The sequence below is a fragment of the Carassius gibelio genome, chromosome B5, assembly GCF_023724105.1.
Source record: "Carassius gibelio isolate Cgi1373 ecotype wild population from Czech Republic chromosome B5, carGib1.2-hapl.c, whole genome shotgun sequence".
Lineage (NCBI taxonomy): Eukaryota > Metazoa > Chordata > Actinopteri > Cypriniformes > Cyprinidae > Carassius > Carassius gibelio.
Window position 1 is genome coordinate 18,323,640 of NC_068400.1, and position 16,999 is coordinate 18,340,638.

At 37.2% G+C, this 16,999-nt stretch overlaps 2 protein-coding genes across 18 annotated transcripts; both read right to left on the reverse strand.

Annotated features, from left to right (window-relative positions):
• Window positions 1–998: 998 nt before the first annotated feature.
• Window positions 999–4,381, reverse strand: LOC127957089 (structural maintenance of chromosomes protein 5-like). 15 transcript variants are annotated; one of them, XR_008153703.1, is made up of 12 exons: window positions 4,132–4,371; window positions 3,747–3,861; window positions 3,569–3,651; window positions 3,360–3,476; window positions 3,195–3,242; window positions 3,027–3,106; window positions 2,850–2,939; window positions 2,334–2,385; window positions 2,170–2,254; window positions 1,864–1,928; window positions 1,731–1,797; window positions 1,003–1,498 (listed from the first exon to the last, which is right to left on the reverse strand). XR_008153703.1 is itself a non-coding variant. In XM_052555464.1 (10 exons), the coding sequence occupies exons 6-10, from the start codon at window positions 2,353–2,355 to the stop codon at window positions 1,214–1,216; spliced, it is 489 nt and encodes a 162-aa protein (XP_052411424.1). In that variant the 5' UTR covers window positions 2,356–2,385; window positions 3,195–3,242; window positions 3,360–3,476; window positions 3,569–3,651; window positions 3,747–3,861; window positions 4,132–4,322; the 3' UTR covers window positions 1,011–1,213. The 15 variants fall into 15 exon arrangements, 3 of the variants coding, with proteins under 3 accessions (XP_052411424.1, XP_052411422.1, XP_052411423.1); XR_008153699.1 differs by having other exon boundaries at window positions 1,004–1,498; window positions 2,170–2,223; window positions 4,132–4,366; XR_008153700.1 differs by having other exon boundaries at window positions 1,004–1,498; window positions 2,170–2,223; window positions 2,874–2,939; window positions 4,132–4,365.
• A 1,619-nt stretch (window positions 4,382–6,000) lies between these two features.
• LOC127957093 (uracil-DNA glycosylase) lies at window positions 6,001–16,999 on the reverse strand. 3 transcript variants are annotated; one of them, XM_052555471.1, is made up of 7 exons: window positions 16,749–16,999; window positions 15,984–16,172; window positions 15,801–15,896; window positions 11,298–11,416; window positions 9,256–9,344; window positions 6,539–6,717; window positions 6,001–6,412 (listed from the first exon to the last, which is right to left on the reverse strand). In XM_052555471.1, the coding sequence occupies exons 1-7, from the start codon at window positions 16,845–16,847 to the stop codon at window positions 6,272–6,274; spliced, it is 912 nt and encodes a 303-aa protein (XP_052411431.1). In that variant the 5' UTR covers window positions 16,848–16,999; the 3' UTR covers window positions 6,001–6,271. The 3 variants fall into 3 exon arrangements, with proteins under 3 accessions (XP_052411431.1, XP_052411433.1, XP_052411432.1); XM_052555473.1 differs by having other exon boundaries at window positions 11,319–11,416; window positions 16,749–16,998; XM_052555472.1 differs by lacking the exon at window positions 16,749–16,999 and having other exon boundaries at window positions 11,319–11,416; window positions 15,984–16,530.

Sequence of the window (16,999 nt, forward strand, 5' to 3'; positions counted from 1 at the left end):
AATATTCAGTCCCTACATGAAGAGAGAGTCAGTGGTCCGCTGCGAGAGGAAAGTGGCTCTCTGGCTGCGAAAAGTGGGTCTCCGGCTGTCGTTCGCTTAGGAAAGTGAGTTGATCGCTGCGTGAGGAAAGTGAATCGTTCGCTCAACTTCGCTGCTTGAGGAAAGTGAATCGTTCGCTGAGGGAAGTGAGTCGTTCGCTGCGTGACTCGTGAGGAAAGTGAATCGTTCGCTGAGGAAAGTGAGTCGCTCGCTGGGTGAGGAAAGTGAATCGTTCGCTGAGGAAAGTGAGTCGTTCGCTGCGTGACTCGTGAGGAAAGTGAATCGTTCGCTGAGGAAAGTGAGTCGCTCGCTGGGTGAGGAAAGTGAGTCGTTCGCTGCGTGACTCGTGAGGAAAGTGAGTCGTTCGCTGCGCAAAGTGAGTCGCCGGCTGTGTGAGGTAAGTGAGTCGTTCGCTGAGGAAAGGGAGTCGTTCGCTGCGTGAGGAAAGTGAGTCGTTCGCTGATTGGATTATAAGTAAACAATCCCCCACGTGGGGTGCATTCTTGTGATTGGCTAAAACAAGGGAGATATCTGATTGGTTGCAGATCATTCCCTGTTTAAAAAAAGGCATTTGTGTGTCGAGCCGAGTCAAGGGAGTCTCAAAATTCGAGATAGGTCTGACTGCAGAACCGCAGAACCATTACGTCACAACAGTCTGAGGACGACAGCGCCAGCCCGACTGTCTGAGGGCGGAAGTGGGCGGGGCAAGGAATTACGCTACTTCCGTGTTTTGGAACTTTTAAAGTTTAAAACAATGTTGTTATTATTAAGACTTTGTTTTAAACGATTTATTTGAAAATGTATATTTAAGACTGATTAACAATATTATACATTAGACAAAGCATAAAATTAAAAATAAATAATCCAATGAAAACAGAGCTTGAGAGTTTGAACATTTTATTCAGTTGAAAATAACTTTAAATACTCAAACAACATAGACCACCATACACAATAATATAATGGACTGAAAACAAAAAAAAAAAACATTAATTTAAATAAAATGAGTTTTAAATAAAATCACACACTAGCTGTTTTCTAATTAAATAAAATTACAAAATCAAACTAGATAAATAAATTATATAAAACAAATTAAACCAAAGAAAATAAATCTTATAAAAGTTATACAGGCACAAATTTTACATCAATAATTCTCAAGAGAAAAATAAATAACAAATTAAAACTCCATAAACATGGAGTTTATTCTGAGGTGCCTTTCGTCGTGACATTCGAAAAGAAAAACTTCCATGTCCTGTTGAAACTGGAACTGAAACATGAAAGGCTTTTTGGCCAGTTCCAGATCATCTTTTCTTTCCGCCCGATCAAGTTTAAGAAGGGCCTCTTCCTGGTCTTCCTTCTTTAGGTCCAGATATGACGGCTCTTGCACAGAACCTCTGAAGGAGTGGCAGTTGTCCCGCAGCCATCCAACTGCGGTCCTGAGGTCTTTGACCATCTGTGGTTCCTTCATGAGAGAAGAGTTCAAAAAAATAATGAAATAATTAATTCATTTAAAAGAATTATTCTCACAAGAGAAGAGATGCACCACATTTGGCTGCTAGCTCATTTCCATCTGTTGTCCCTGGGGAGATTGGAAGTGTCCTCAACAATACATTGTGGTTTAATCAGGATGCATGTAAAGTAATGTTTTGAAATTATGCTCTTTCATGTGCCCGTTTGAGACAATAAAAACATACCATGTCGCCGGTTTCGGTGTCTTCTTGTGCTTTAGGTGGCTCCTGCACATCAACGGCAGCATGTTTCCTGTAACAAATACATTTTTAAGTAAATTTATAGACAGAGAAAAACTTGAGAAAGCAGGAGAGTTACCTTTCAATGGCAAAATTCTCCATGAGAATAAGGCACCACCATTTTCGAATAAGAGGAAAATCCGACTTGCATAAGGGGAGAAAGTGTTAACAGGTCAACTTAATGGATTATATAATCTAGTTAAAATATATATTTTTAACAAAGACTTATAGCTGTAAAATCAAAGGGTGCCTCAAAGACCATGTGCAGAGCATACTGAAATTCCCCCCCAAAAAGGAATTCAGTCAAGTTCAGGCAACCATATAACGGTTTCATTCTTATGATTTATCTAACTTTTTTTTTTTTACTTTCCCTTTTTTCCCTCACCATCAGCATGAAGATCCCACAGTCCACAGAGCCAGTCAGCTGTTGTGGAACATTCTAAAACAATGCAATTATCATTAAGTTATCCCTGTAAAGGATGTGACAAACATATAAAAACACAATCTATATAAGTAGCTTATGTTTTTTGAAAGCCTAATAAAACTAACCTTGTTCTTGATCAGCTTCCATGGTCCTGGAGCGATTCTGTTTGTCAATTTACTGCAACAAAATCAAACAGAAATATTTTAATATATTATAACCAGAAAAATTGGACAAAAAAAGCAAAGTATATTTACTCAAAAGCAAAAAAAAAAAAAAAAAAAATTACCCCTGACTGAATTGCAAAAACAACATTTAAAATTTAGAATACAAAAACATGCAGCATGCAGATCATCATGCAAATGAACATCATGCACAGAATAATCAGCAGTGAACATCAATGAAGAGCAAACTTTCGAACAACGAACTTTGAACAGCAAACCTTGAACTGCGAACTCTGAACATAATATTTATATATGTAATGCAACCTGAAGACAGTCACATATTTTACATCACCAATCCCGTAGGGGTGAGTTGAATCAAAAAAATACATAGCCTTGTTTTTAGGCTTCAGAACCTGTGAAATACAGTTGTTAGTATATTGAATCCTAATATCACCATATAATCTTAAAGAGTTAGTTCACCCAAAAATGAAGGGAACAACATACACATAGCATTCAGTGTCCTGGCATCCAAGCAGGGAGCAGAATGTAATCCTTGGATCCTATGTTATCCTTGGGTGAACATAAGATCCATTCATTTGTTGTAACTGAATTTATAACTGTTCCAGTTTTAGATAAAATACAAATTGATGGACTTACTGGAAATGATAAAAATGGGTCCAATTCAAGTGGTGGTAGCCAGGTAACTACAAGGAATTTGCTGCAAACACATCTGTTGCCTAAGCATAACATTCATTTGCACATCCATTACAAAACACAATTACGTCTCCAGGTGATCATGAGTTATACAGTTGTAGGCAAAAATACCTTTTCCTTAGCCACCATGACGATCACATCAAGACAGCTGTTTGCAATCTGTTTTTAAATATATTATATATTAGTTATATAATAACATTAGTTAATTACTAACAAAAAATATATTAGCTGTATGGTAAATTTTTCTATTTTAAAAATCATTATTTGTCCACTTACTGTTGCCTCAAGCGCTGCATTGAGGCCCAAGGTCAAGAAATCTTTCTGCTGCAGTTTAATGCTTCCAACTTGAGCAATTGTCTCATCTCTGTCATTTTTACTCAAAATCTGGTTAAGCTTTTACCACAGATTAAGATAAAGAGACCAGAATTACATTCAGTAAACATAAAATGTGTTAATAAAAGTGTGATAAAAACAAACAATTTTACCAATGACGACTGCCAATCACTTGGCTGGAAATCCCAACAACTTCTACTGGCAGACAACTGTTTAATGTCACAAACCATTCCTGCTGCAGTGAAGACATAAATTATACACAGAATAAAATACACCACACAGTTTCTAAAGTATGTTACCACCATTTAACCCATGAATGAAAACACTCACCACCTGTTGTAACCATTGAAGCAGCCGGGGTACTGTCCTCCATCACAACATCAGTTCCACCTGCTTCCTCATGGTAGAAACAAGGCGCTGACCCTCTCTGAATCGATATGTGCTTCTATAGGTGAAATAAAATACAATTAATGCAATTCTCATGGTCAGAAAATTTAACAAATGCTGTAAAATACAACGCCAACAACAAATTAAATCACAAACCATGAATATGTAACCCAACAAAGTGATACTGTGATATTGCTAAATATTAGCCTAACTTACAAAATTATTCCTTTAAAAAAATATGTATATATCAGTACAGAGCTGTCTTGTATAAGCGTAACGTTATAATGTTAAGTATGTTGCATCTATCAAATATATAACTTCTTTTTACTTCTTTCTCTTCTTCTTTTCCTTGTTCTACTGTGTGCTCCGCCATAGTTAAACCTTTTATTGTCTATCTTTTACTGTCTAAAAACCTTTTAATGTTTATCTTTTACTGTCTAAAAACCTTTTACTGTCTAGTCTAAACAAACACGTCTAAACATGAACTTCCGGCATCGGGCTGCTACCCCGCCCACTTCCGCTCTCAAACAGTCGGTCTGGCGCTGTCGTCCTCAGACTGTTATGACGTAATGGTTCTGCGGTTCTGCAGTTGGTTATTATTGCAAAATTCACACACAAATGCAGTGAAGTTCACAGACCGCCAGCAGTTTGTAAATCAAGATATATGTGTGTGCATCAGAAATACATTTCTGAATCTTGTCCTGTGCATTTGTGAATCTTGAGTGCATTTGTAAATGTTGTTTGCATTTCTAAATTGTGTGTGTATTTCTGAATTTTGTATGCATTTGTGAATCTTCTGTGCTTTTTAAATTTTGTGTGTGCATTTGTGAATTTTGTGTGCATTTGTGTATCCTGTGTGTGTATTTATGAATTATGTGTGTGCATGTATGAATCCTATGTGTGCATATGTGACTGTAGTGTGTGCATTTATCTTTATTGAGACTCTTCTGGCTCCATATTTCAGTACCTGCATCCTTCTTCTGCTCAGCCTTCTTCTACTTGTAATTGATGCAGTATGTGGTCTGGCATTGTTATGCTGGAAAATGCAAGGTCTTCCCTGAAAGAGACGATGTCTGGATGGGAGCATATTTTGTTCTAGAACTTGGATATACCTTTTAGCATTGATGGTGCCTTTCCAGATGTTTAAGATGCCCATGCCACACACACTCATGCAACCCCATACCATCAGAGATGCAGCCTTTCTGAACTGAGTGCTGATAACAATTTGGGTTTTTTCATTGTCCTCTTTAGTCCAGATGACATGGCGTCCCAGTTTTCCAAAAATAACTTGACATTTTCATTGACCACAAGACAGTTTTCCACTTTGCCACAAAGATTGGGAGCATCCAGTATGGTTTTCTGGCCTTGAGATTGTTCCAGATTCTCTGAATCTTTGGATGATATTATGCACTGTAGATGATGATAACTTCCAACTCTTTGCAATTTTTCTCTGAAAAACTCCTTTCTGATCTATTTTTTGCTACAGCATTAGGGGAATTGGTGATCCTCTGCCCATCTTGACTTCTGAGAGGCAGTGCCACTCTGAGAGGCTTTTTTTAAATACCCAATCATGTAGCCAATTGATCTAATAAGTTGCAAATTGGTTCTCCAGCTGTTCCTTATATGTACATTTAACTTTTCCGGCCTCTTACTGCTACCTGTCCCAACTTTTTTGGAATGTGTAGCTCTCATGAAATCCAAAATGAGCCAATATTTGGCATATTTCAAAAGGTCTCATTTTCAACATTTGATGCCATCTATATTCTATTGTGAATAAATTATAAGTTTACGAGACTTATTCCATTACTTTTTTTACTCACAATTTGTACAGTGTCCCAACTTTGTTGGAATCGGGTTTGTAGCTGCAGCTTTTCTTCCAGTTACTGGATCTTTGGAACCATTTGTAAACATTTGTAAAAAGTGGAAATATTAACTCTGAAGATGCTGTTGCACTACTATCGCTTTAGGAACTTGATTTTGTCAATCCTTTATAGTTTTAATTACCGGTACTGGAGATCCACAGAAGGCATTAAGAAAAACCAAGGTGGAGATACTGGCAAATACTAATAATAACATTATTAATACCTGTTTGCTGAGTTTGCTTTTCTATTATCCATCCAAAGCTTTTAACCTAAGATTTTCCTGAGATTTCCCATCCTAGTTAAAATTATAACATCAACGCAAAGTGCACATAACATTGTGTAGAAAAATAGTTTATTGTGTTAACAAGCATTACAAACATTCACTTTTAGTGTTGTACTTTTAAAACAACAACAATAACATCTAAAAGGAAAATATGGAAAAATGGACAGAACTTTAGTCAAATAAACCAAACACTTCTCTTGAAAAAGAATATATATGTATTCAGAACGAAGGTATGGGTCATTTTTGCAGGAAATGAATATAAACAAAGGTAACTTTTAAACAGGGCAAGACAACATTCCACCTACAATCGCAAATGGAAGCCATCACAAAGCTTTCCAGTCAATGGGCTTCTTTCCTGATTTCTTCAGCAGTTCATTGGTCTTTGAGAAATGTTTACATCCAAAGAAGCCACGGTGAGCAGACAGTGGCGAAGGGTGGACTGTTTGCAGAACATTGTGTCGTTTCTATAAGACAACAATCAAAAAAAAAAAATATATATATATAAAAATATTTATTGGATATATTGAAATATGTTCGTATATTTAAGCTGGAAATGATTTCAGTTATAAACACAGAATCACACAACATACCTTGTCAATGGCAGCCCCCTTCTTTTGCGCATAAGAGCCCCAGAGAATAAAAATAAGACCCTGCATGTTAGTGCTGAGCCAGTGTATCACAGCGTCAGTGAAAGTCTCCCACCCCTTGTCTTTGTGAGAGTTGGCCTGGTGTGCACGCACAGTCAGCACAGCGTTCAGCAACAGAACTCCTACAAAAGACATTCATGAAGAAATGTCACATTTACATGCTCAAGAAAATTTGCTTCTATACCTATGAGCAAAATAAATAAAATAAACAAAAAAAATAATAATAAAAAGGACACAGGACATGTCTTCAGAATAAGCATACATTAATTTAAATGCAAGTTCTGGATTTGAATGGGACTGGCCAACATTTTCACATGATTTGCTAAAGTTTCAGCACCTGATAACATTTCATTTAGGGAGAGATGCCATTTTGTGTCCTCACTTTAAAAATGATGGCTGGATCAGACATCTGTCTATCCACTGACTTACAAAAAAAAAAAAAAAAAAAAAAAAAAAAAAACAACACTGCCAGAGACAAACTGCTGGATAATGGATAAATTGAAGTCCACTGTCAACTAGATGAATTGCAAAAAGAACAACTGGTCATGCAAATGAATTGGGGCTGATCTAAATACCACTTTTTGAGCTTCGAAGCTTCGATAGTAATCAACACCGAATATTGGAAGCTTCGGAGGGAGGGGCTGAACATATTTCTCTCTCTAATAAAAAGGCAGGAATCTACAGAAAACCCTACAGAACAGCTTGACTTTTAATATAGACAAATTATCATTAGGCTGGGCTACTGTATATTTTTTTATTTTATTTTTTTTATGGCTGCCGTATTGCAAGTATTTTCCAATTAAATTAGGTGCAGTTTTTTTTTTTTTCATGTGTAAATTACTGTAACAAAGAGGACATATATTTAAATATTTTTTAAAGGCACATTTACAGTATTTTCCGCACTATAAGGCACACTTAAAAGCCTTTAATTTTCTCAAACAACGTCAGTGCACCTTATAATCCGGAGCGCCTTATATATGGATCAAGGCGCGCTGTCAAAATGTTGACATTCCCTTTAGCACAGCTCCATCTAGTGGATGCATAACGAAAACCCAGTCAACCGTTTGACTGCATTATCTTCTATTCTATGCGCCTTATAATCCAGTGCGCCTTATAGTGCGGAAAATATGGTATTTTATAGTAAACTTAAAAATAAAATGCTAATATTTACTACTACTTTCTTTGTTTGCTTCTTTAAGAAGTATCGCTTTATGTATTCCCCAATTTTAAGTCGATTTGGATAAAAGTGTCTAAAAATAAATAAAAGCATTTTCATCATATTCAAACTTAAAATCAGCAGGCTTTAATTTTGGCAGGTTGCCGGCAATTAAGTATCCGCGCTTCCGGATTTACCACTGCTGCTGATTAAAGAGTGTCAGTGGATGAATGTCACAGTTTTGCATTGTGCTTTGAAAACGGCATGACAGCCTAGATTTATGCTTTCAGGTTGAAAATAAAACTTATATAGTACAGTTTGTGATTAACAGCTGCCAACCATGTCGGTACGCAAATGCGCTGTCAGAACATATTTATATAAATTTTTTATTTTGGTCGTGCATGCGGACCACTTATGTGCACCCCTGACTATAGGCGTACAAGTTACAGAACATAGGTGATTTTTCTCTCAATGTGATGTTGTATTGCCTTTGTCTTGTCCTCATGCAATTTAGGGTGCTTTGACACTTGGTTTGCTTGCCTGGTCCGAACCAGAGTTTGATTGATCCCCTCCTCCCCCTGCAGGACTGTGTTCATAGCTGTTCGCTTGCGTCATCAAGCCAGCAGCTGTTTACCCTGTTGTTTAGTAATGGTGGCGCAGGAGAAGGCGGCAAATTCATATCATTACTCTCTGCACTTTTATGTATTTACATTTTTTAACTGTTTGTTTTGTTTACAAAGCTTTGGTACATAACGGAAATGAGACATACAGCTCTCTGCTTGCAGCATGTCAGTCACGGAAAGTGAGTGAAACAAACACACATTTTAATCAAATAAAACGTCATTAATAGCGGTTCACATCAGCAGCAAACCCTACCAGAGTTCACATGAACTGTAAACCAGACTACCGTTTTTAAGCGGACTCGGGTATGGTTCGTGGGTGCGCACCGGAGTTCGGATGACAGTGTTCAAATCATCCAATCTAATGTCAATCGAACCCGGGTGGGCAACAAAAGTGCTAGTGTGAAACCACCTTTAAAGTGTTCCCACATCTGGGGTCTTTGGCATTTTTGCCTTCTCTTCTAGATGAACTGAATCATGACGTCCACCCATGGGCAATTTATAAGCTGCTTTTCCACTATCGGGCCGAACGTGTTCCATTCCGTGCAAATCCAGGTCAGTCAGCACTGATAGACTTTCATTTTCTACTATGGTGCTGATAATGGGGCTTTTTAGAATGCAGTACAAATGCATCAGTCGTTGGCTTTGGTTGTGTTATAAACAGAGATATGGACGATTAATCAGATATTTCTGTTTTTGGGACTCCTTTTTTGTTAATCTGATATTTACTTTGTTCAATAATTAAAAAAAAGATTAATGAAGGTCTTAGAGGTTCGTAAAGTCAAGAGGGTGAGTAGGCCTAATTAATGACAGAATTTCCATTTTTGGGTGAACTATCCCTTTAACATGTGCTCCGTGAAGAGGAGAAAGTAGAGGATGCACACCTTGCTTTGCCCATCCTGTAAGATCTCCGTGACCAGGTTGCTCAAATCCTTCAATGTCTGAAGCCAGTTCTTTAAAGATGTTCACCAAGCTGTGAACAGAAAAAGTGTCATAAAATTATTGTAACAAAAAACTAACAATCATCTAGCCCCTATTCTTGTGCTTTTATGCTCAGTGACTTTTAAAAGACAAGAGATATGATTAGCAGGACAAAGGCCTGTAAACGTAAGATGCTAGAATATAATTTGTCACTCAGTGGTTGTCATTACTTTCATTGTTTTCTACACTTAAGAACCTGAGTGTTATGCTTGACAGGAATCTGTCTTTGATTGCCTTTCTCAAGCTGGAGGTTTTATCCCAAGGACACCAGGTCCTTCTAGATCCAGCCTTACTCCTCATGGTTTTTATAAAACCTAAAAACCTACATCCACCTCATCTGTAAATCTGGAACTCAAAAGACAATTAATTGTTTATCCCAACAATACAGTAACATAGCTAACCAATGCTAACAGTATATTTAGACAAGGGCTTCTCAATAGGTGGCTTGCGGGATACATTTTAACATTGAATAAAGCACCTGAGATTATCACTGTCATAGTTTGTGTCGTTTTAGCTGTTGTATCGTTTTAATAATACAGTTTCTAAAACAGAATCCAGTGTCACTGTCATGGGTGGTTGGGACCAAAAAAAAAAAAACTACATGGAAAAGATTTTTTATTGTGTCAAGTCTGGTTAGGACACAGTGTTTCAATTTGACCCCCCCAAAAAATGTATATTAATTTACAAATATTAATGCTGACAGATCTTATAACTGAATCTGCCATTAGGCAAAGTGGAGAGAAGACATCCAGTCTGGAGGTGAGCAGGAACAGTTGATCTGAATGGCAGAAATGGAGATCCAAATGTTTTTTTTTTTTGTTCATTTGCTTTCAATATTCAACAGTCAAAGTTTGCATTTTCTGTATCTAAATTCAAAAATGTCTATAAATGTTTGAATAAAACAGTCTAAATATTTATCCAACAATAATAATTATATATATATATATATATATATATATATATATATATATATATATATATATATATATATATATATATATATATATATATATATATAGATAGATAGATAGATAGATAGATAGATAGATAGATAGATAGATAGAAGGAAAGTGGGTCAGACATCTTTTTTTGACCACTTCATATGTTTTGTTTTTTAAATTCTTTTCTTTGTAACAAATTTTGTTTGGTATAATTTGTATCTTAATTTTAAAGCATTTTTTGCTGGTCAGTTATTTGTCTAAATAAATGAAATGAGGAATAAGCAAACGTTTCATGAAATAATGTGCATTCAGAACAAAGCCCGCTACCATGCAGCCAAAACAAAGGCAGAAACAATTACAAATATACATACACACATACACACACACACACACATATATACATATATATATATATATATATATATATAAATCAGGGCGTCCTAACCTGATTCAGCAGGGACACGGTTCTTTAGAGTTTACCTACAAACCTAATTAAACACTGAAGAACCAGCTAATCAAGGTCTTCAGAATTACTAAACGTTTCAGTCGAATGTGCATTAGATCAAACTTAAATTCTAGGCTTCCAGGAGCAGGACTGGACACCTTTGGACAAATCTTTTGGATATCGTTGACTTGATTGCAAATGATAGCAGAGATAATATTTGAACTGAACTGAGCTGGATGATGACATCACTGAATTAAATGATGAACTGCCTTGAACGGTTATTTTGGATTATTGACACACTGTTTTCCTAATTAATGTTTTTCAGCTGCTTTGACAATCTGTTTTGTTTAAAGCGCTATATAAATAAAGGTGACTTGACTTGAAAACTTTGGGCTTTGGTCCTCCAGTTAACTAAATTTTGCACCCATGAACCAAAGAAAACATTTATTGTATGAAATTAGTATTTGAAACATATCAAAATAAGGTACTCCAGTCTGTAAAGCTGCTTTGAAATTGTGGGTATTGTGAAAAGCACTATAAAAATAAACCCTGACTTTACTTGATGACTGCAGGGCAATACCTTGGTGGAGGCGGCACAGGTCTCTGCACGCTGAAACAAAGCCCATGAGCCTGGTTAGGTCCATGATAAGGATCCTGGCCAAGAATCACAACCTTAACCTACCATCACAAGGAAAACATTATTATATTCTTAGAAAACCATGGAGTATTTAAAGAGCAAACACCTTGGCATGTTTTGAACATAATTTTGTACCATTTGTTAATAAAATAAAATACTCAAGGCAACTCTCTATAGAGTATCCGGAATGGAATATTTCTAAATATAACAGTTTGACTACACACTATCGGATGAGAACATAATCAGAATTCAACCGAGTTAATGACACCACTGACTTCTGTAGAGCTGCGTTATAGCTGAATTTGTTTCATAACTGATTAATTTGATTGGTTCCTAACTGTCATTTTTGAATGGATATATCTTTTAATAATGACCCATCAATGTTAAGGACTACACTTGTATACAGACCCAAACATCAAACCTCCAAGATGTCTGTTAAATTGATAGTTCACCCAATCAGAAAATCCTGATGTAATCCACTCACCCTTAAAGAGTAAGTTCACCCAAAAATTTAAATTGTCATTATTTACTCATCATGTCATTCCAAACCTGTAAGACCTTTGTAAATCTTCAGAACACAAATTAATATATTTTTTATAAAATCGGAGAGCTCTCAGAGCCTGCATAGACACCAACGCAACTGCAATGGTCTCAGTCCCTGAAACATAGCAAGGACATCAGTGGCTCAACATCAACTTTGCAAAACTACGAAAAACAAAAATAATTTATTCAACAATTCTTTGTAATCAGCGTTGTTTACATTCAGCATGCTTTTGTTTTTTCCTGAAAGTAAACAACACTGAATTGTGTTGATTGTGTTCTGAGGAAAGTGAGCACAAGTGTCATGGTACTCTCCAAAATGGCCGAAGAGGGTAACTGGGGGAGAAGAATTGTTAAAGTTATTTTAGTTTTTTTGTAGCTTCACAAATTGAAGTTGAGCCACTGATGTCCCATGGGCTGTTTTCCCAATATCCTTGCTATGTTTCTGGGACTGGGAACATTTCAGTTGTGTTGCTGTCTATGGGAGGGTTAAGAGAGCTCTCAGATTTCATCAAAAATATCTTAATTTGTGTTCCGAAGATGAACGAAGGTCTTGAGGGTGAGAGTGGAACAACATGAAGGGGAGTAATTCATGACAATTTTCATTTTGGGGGTAAACTATACCTTTAAGTTGTTCCAAACCTGTATTACTCTCTTCAGCAGATCTTCTTTTATGTTTCTCAAAAGTCAGTGCAGGTTTGAAACAATATGAGAGTAAGCAAATAATTCCATTCCATTTTAGGGTGACCTATCACCTTAAAGGGTTAGTTCACCCAAAAATGAAAATTATGTCATTAATAACTCACCCTTATGCTGTTCCAAACATGTAAGACCTCCCTTTATCTTCGGAACACAGTTTAAGATATTTTAGATTTAGCCCGAGAGCTCTCAGTCCCTCCATTGAAGCTGTGTGTACGGTATACTGTCCATGTCCAGAAAGGTAAGAAAAACATCATCAAAGTAGTCCATGTGACATCAGAGGGTCCGTTGGAATTTTTTGAAGCATCGAAAATACATTTTGGTCCAAAAATAGCAAAAACGACGACTTTATTCAGCATTTTCTTCTCGTCCGTGTCTGTTGTGAGAGAGAGTTCAAATCAAAGCAGTCTGGATATCCGGTTCATGAACTAATCATTCAGTTCACCAAATCGAACTGAATCGTTTTAAACGGTTCGCATCTCTAATACCCATTAATCCACAAATGACTTAAGATGTTAACTTTTTTTTTTAATGTGGCTGACACTCCCTCTGAGTTCAAACAAACCAATATCCCGGAGTAACGCATCCACTCAAACAGTACACTGACTGAACTGCTGTGAAGATGAACACCGAGCCGAGCCAGCCCCAATAGACTGACTCGCTCACGAGTGAAGAACCGGTTGCATCGTTGTTTGGATCACCAGTAGTTCTTTCGGACAGTTCGATTCAATAAACCGGTTGAAGAAAATAGTTCACAGGTTCTTTTGCGCTCAACGTAATGGCGTAATTTGCGATGACTGCCCTTGATTCAAGCCTTCGGTTCAACCGCGCTCATAACACTAGCATAGAATCAGTTCAGAATCAATCACCAAAAGAATCAGTTCAGTTCAGACGCTCTGTGTGTCGGTCTGCTTCATGCTGAATCACACATGCGCAGTATCATCAGCTCCTCGGTTCACGAATCGGACGCATCTGACAGAAACAGTTCTTGACTCGTGAACGAGTCAATGTTTTGTTCGTTATCTGGCTCGGCTCGGCGTTCATCTTCAGTTCTCTCTTCACAGCAGTTCAGTCAATGTACTGTTTGAGTACATGAATTACTCCGGGATATTTGTTTGTTTGTACTCAGAGGGAGTGTCAGCCACATTAAAAAAGTTAACAGCTTAAGTCATTTGTGGATTAATGCGTATTAGAGATGCGAACCGTTTAAAATGATTCAGTTTGATTTGGTGAACTGAATGATTCGTTCATGAACCGGATATCCAGACTGCTTTGATTTGAACTCTCACAACAGACATGGAAGAGAAGACAATGCTGAATAAAGTCGTTGTTTTTGCTATTTTTGGACCAAAATGCATTTTCGATGCTTCAAAAAATTCTAAGCGACCCTCTGATGTCACATGGAATACTTTGATGATGTTTTTCTTACCTTTCTGGAAATGGACAGTATTGAGAATGAGGAGTCACGTGCCGATTTGGGTTGATATGGGAGGGGTCTGAGCCAGTCGGCCCTGATGGAAGGATATGCTATCTGTTGCCAGGGGAAATGCCTTCAGAACTTCACAGAGGCGCGACTAAACATTTCAGAGCGCATTCATTTTTGCGCATTTATTTTGTCAGCGGAACAGATCGAGACGGATCTACGAATACGCGAAAGAAAAGAAAGTAAAGCAATGCAAAAACATAAGGCGAAAGAAAGGGGACCTTACAGGAACAAGCTCACACCAAGCGCAAAACAGCGGTGTTTGGAGAAGCTCTCAGGCAGCTCCCTGCAGCGGCACAGAGACCTAAACAATTTACCTCAGTGCACACATATGGACATTGGGAATTATATTGTTTATGATGTAAGTCACTTTGCATTCACGCTGTTAATGGCTTAATCTAACCCGGACATTTACATCTCGCAATCACACATTTAACTACCCTAGCTAACCCAGAACTGGTTTGTCCACTTTGCAGCCCCCAACAAAAAAAACCTGGGACAGTATGTGTCATTGGGTTAAAATCAAATTATAACTAAACATACACAGCTTTAGCCTACATCAAAATATGTTGGAAACGTTCGTATACATTGAACATCTCGTTACAATCTAGTGTTCATTCGCAGTTAATTACTTTGCCATTTTGGTCAAGAAGTGCATTCTAAATGCAATGTAATTACAATATGCTAAAACGCATCTGAATAAACTTACTTTGGCCAGTACAACACTGTTTTCTTCACCTGCTGTAAATGGACCCAGCCACAGCAGAAAGCCTCGTAACTTTCCAAAGACTTGTGACTTTTAAACTCCTGCATTGTGTAGTAACGTAAACCAAAAAAATATATAATTCCCAATGTCCATATGTGTGCATGGAGGTAAATGGTCCAGGTCTCTGTGCTGCTGCAGGGAGCTCGTATGGGTCGATATTTTGTATGCTTGAGAGCTTCTCCAAATACCGCTGTTTTGCGCTTGGTGTAACCTAAAAAAAACTGTATTCCATCGTTCCTATGTTTTCCATATGTATCGTGTGAGGTACTGCAGCAGTTTTTAACGCAGCAGTAACTTCCAGGCATGGTAAAACAGTGCAGAATTGCGAGAACCTCCTCTTAACAACACATGTAAACAATCCTATTTCGCCGCCGGTATCCTTCCAATGTGGCGGATACTGTGATATCGAGGGAGGGGCTTTGTGCTATGACGACAACTTGTCATTCTCAATACCGTACACACAGCTTCAATGGAGGGACTGAGAGCTCTGGGACTAAATCGAAAATATCTTAAACTGTGTTCCGAAGATAAAAGGAGGTCTTACATGTTTGGAACAGCATAATAGTTATTAATGACATAATTTTCATTTTTGGGCGAACTAACCCTTTAAGCATGTCATTTGGAATTGTTAAGCTGATTTATTCTTTTTAGTTTTTACATACATTCTAAATCATAAACATCTTACAGACATTTTCTAATATGCTAATAAACATAAAAAAATAACAAAACTTTATATCATGGGGTCTTTACAAGTAAAAGTAAGAACACAAGCATTGTGTGCAAGTTATGCTCCTGAACAACCATCTTAATTGTAAAATAATCGGTCAAAAAAATAAAAATAAATTAAGAGCTATTGGCTTTGTGGTCAGGGATAATAGGCCAGAAAACAACCAATCATTTTGACCTGCCTAACATATGAACATGACACCCAACTTACATCTTTTATGTCACATGTTTGTGTCCAGGTAAAAACTTCATTTTCAGGTGGATAGATGGTGTGTTTTTGCCTCTCCTCAGCAACAAAAGACATTAACTGTGAAAGTTAAACACTATTGTATTACTCTTCATTTCAGAAAGTTGGAAATTAAATCAGTTCTTCATGTGTTAGATAGTTACTTACTAATTTAAAGTAGGGCTTTCCGAATTCTGCGCTGAGCGCTTTCATCCAGCTCTCTCCAATCCCGTTTGGTTCAGCTTGGTTTGCAGCGAGCCTTTCCAGAGCCGCCTTCTTGTTTTTGGATATCCGTTCAAGTTGCTCAGGACTCAGTGGGGATGTAACATCGTCGCGCTCCAACTTTAGTTTTTTCTCCTGGGACAATATTTTAATATATTTGGTTGAACTCAGTGTTCGTTTGACAAAAATACCTGACATTTGTACATTTAAAAACCTAAGGCAAGCTATGGAAAACATTGCTTATAGGATGTTTTCTCAAAATGCATCGGAGTTGTGATGGACAATTTATAGCGTAAATTACATGCAAATGATACGATAATATTTAGCGATTTACCACGTGCTGCATTCGTGGTCATAATTCAAGAATCTAAGTTAACTTAAATACAACCAAGTTAAACTAACAGACGTGAAATGGCCGTTAAATTATTTCGTTTTCACGGACTCAACACATTTTCGCACTAAGTTGTTTGAAATAATCCGCACTCTACACTAGTAGTTTGTTTAGGCAAGTGACGTAAAACTACTTCCGGAAATGTGTAAATTTTAGCGGGAATGATAAAATAGCGAGGTTTCATTTAGAGACTATTCTATTTTGCTAAATAAATGACAACATGTTCAACTGATAAATAAAACACAGCCACTTTCATTCATAATTCCAGCGAAATGTGTAGGCATATCCAGTCACGTCAGAATAAAGCCTATTTTACTCACATGTTCTGTTGCATCCCCTAGGCATGTAGGTATCTCATTCAGATTTCTTTTTTTGGATACTGGCGAAAAAAACGAGGTGATACTTTTCTGTCCAATCATTTCCACAAATAAAATGATTATTTAAACGAAACAAACTTTAAAAGAACGATACTCTGGGTATAGACGCGTGATAGTGTTTGAAGGGCTGCTGTGCACTACACTACACTCCCGCCAGCTGGACGTCTGTGACGTAGATTACGTGAGGGCGGAAC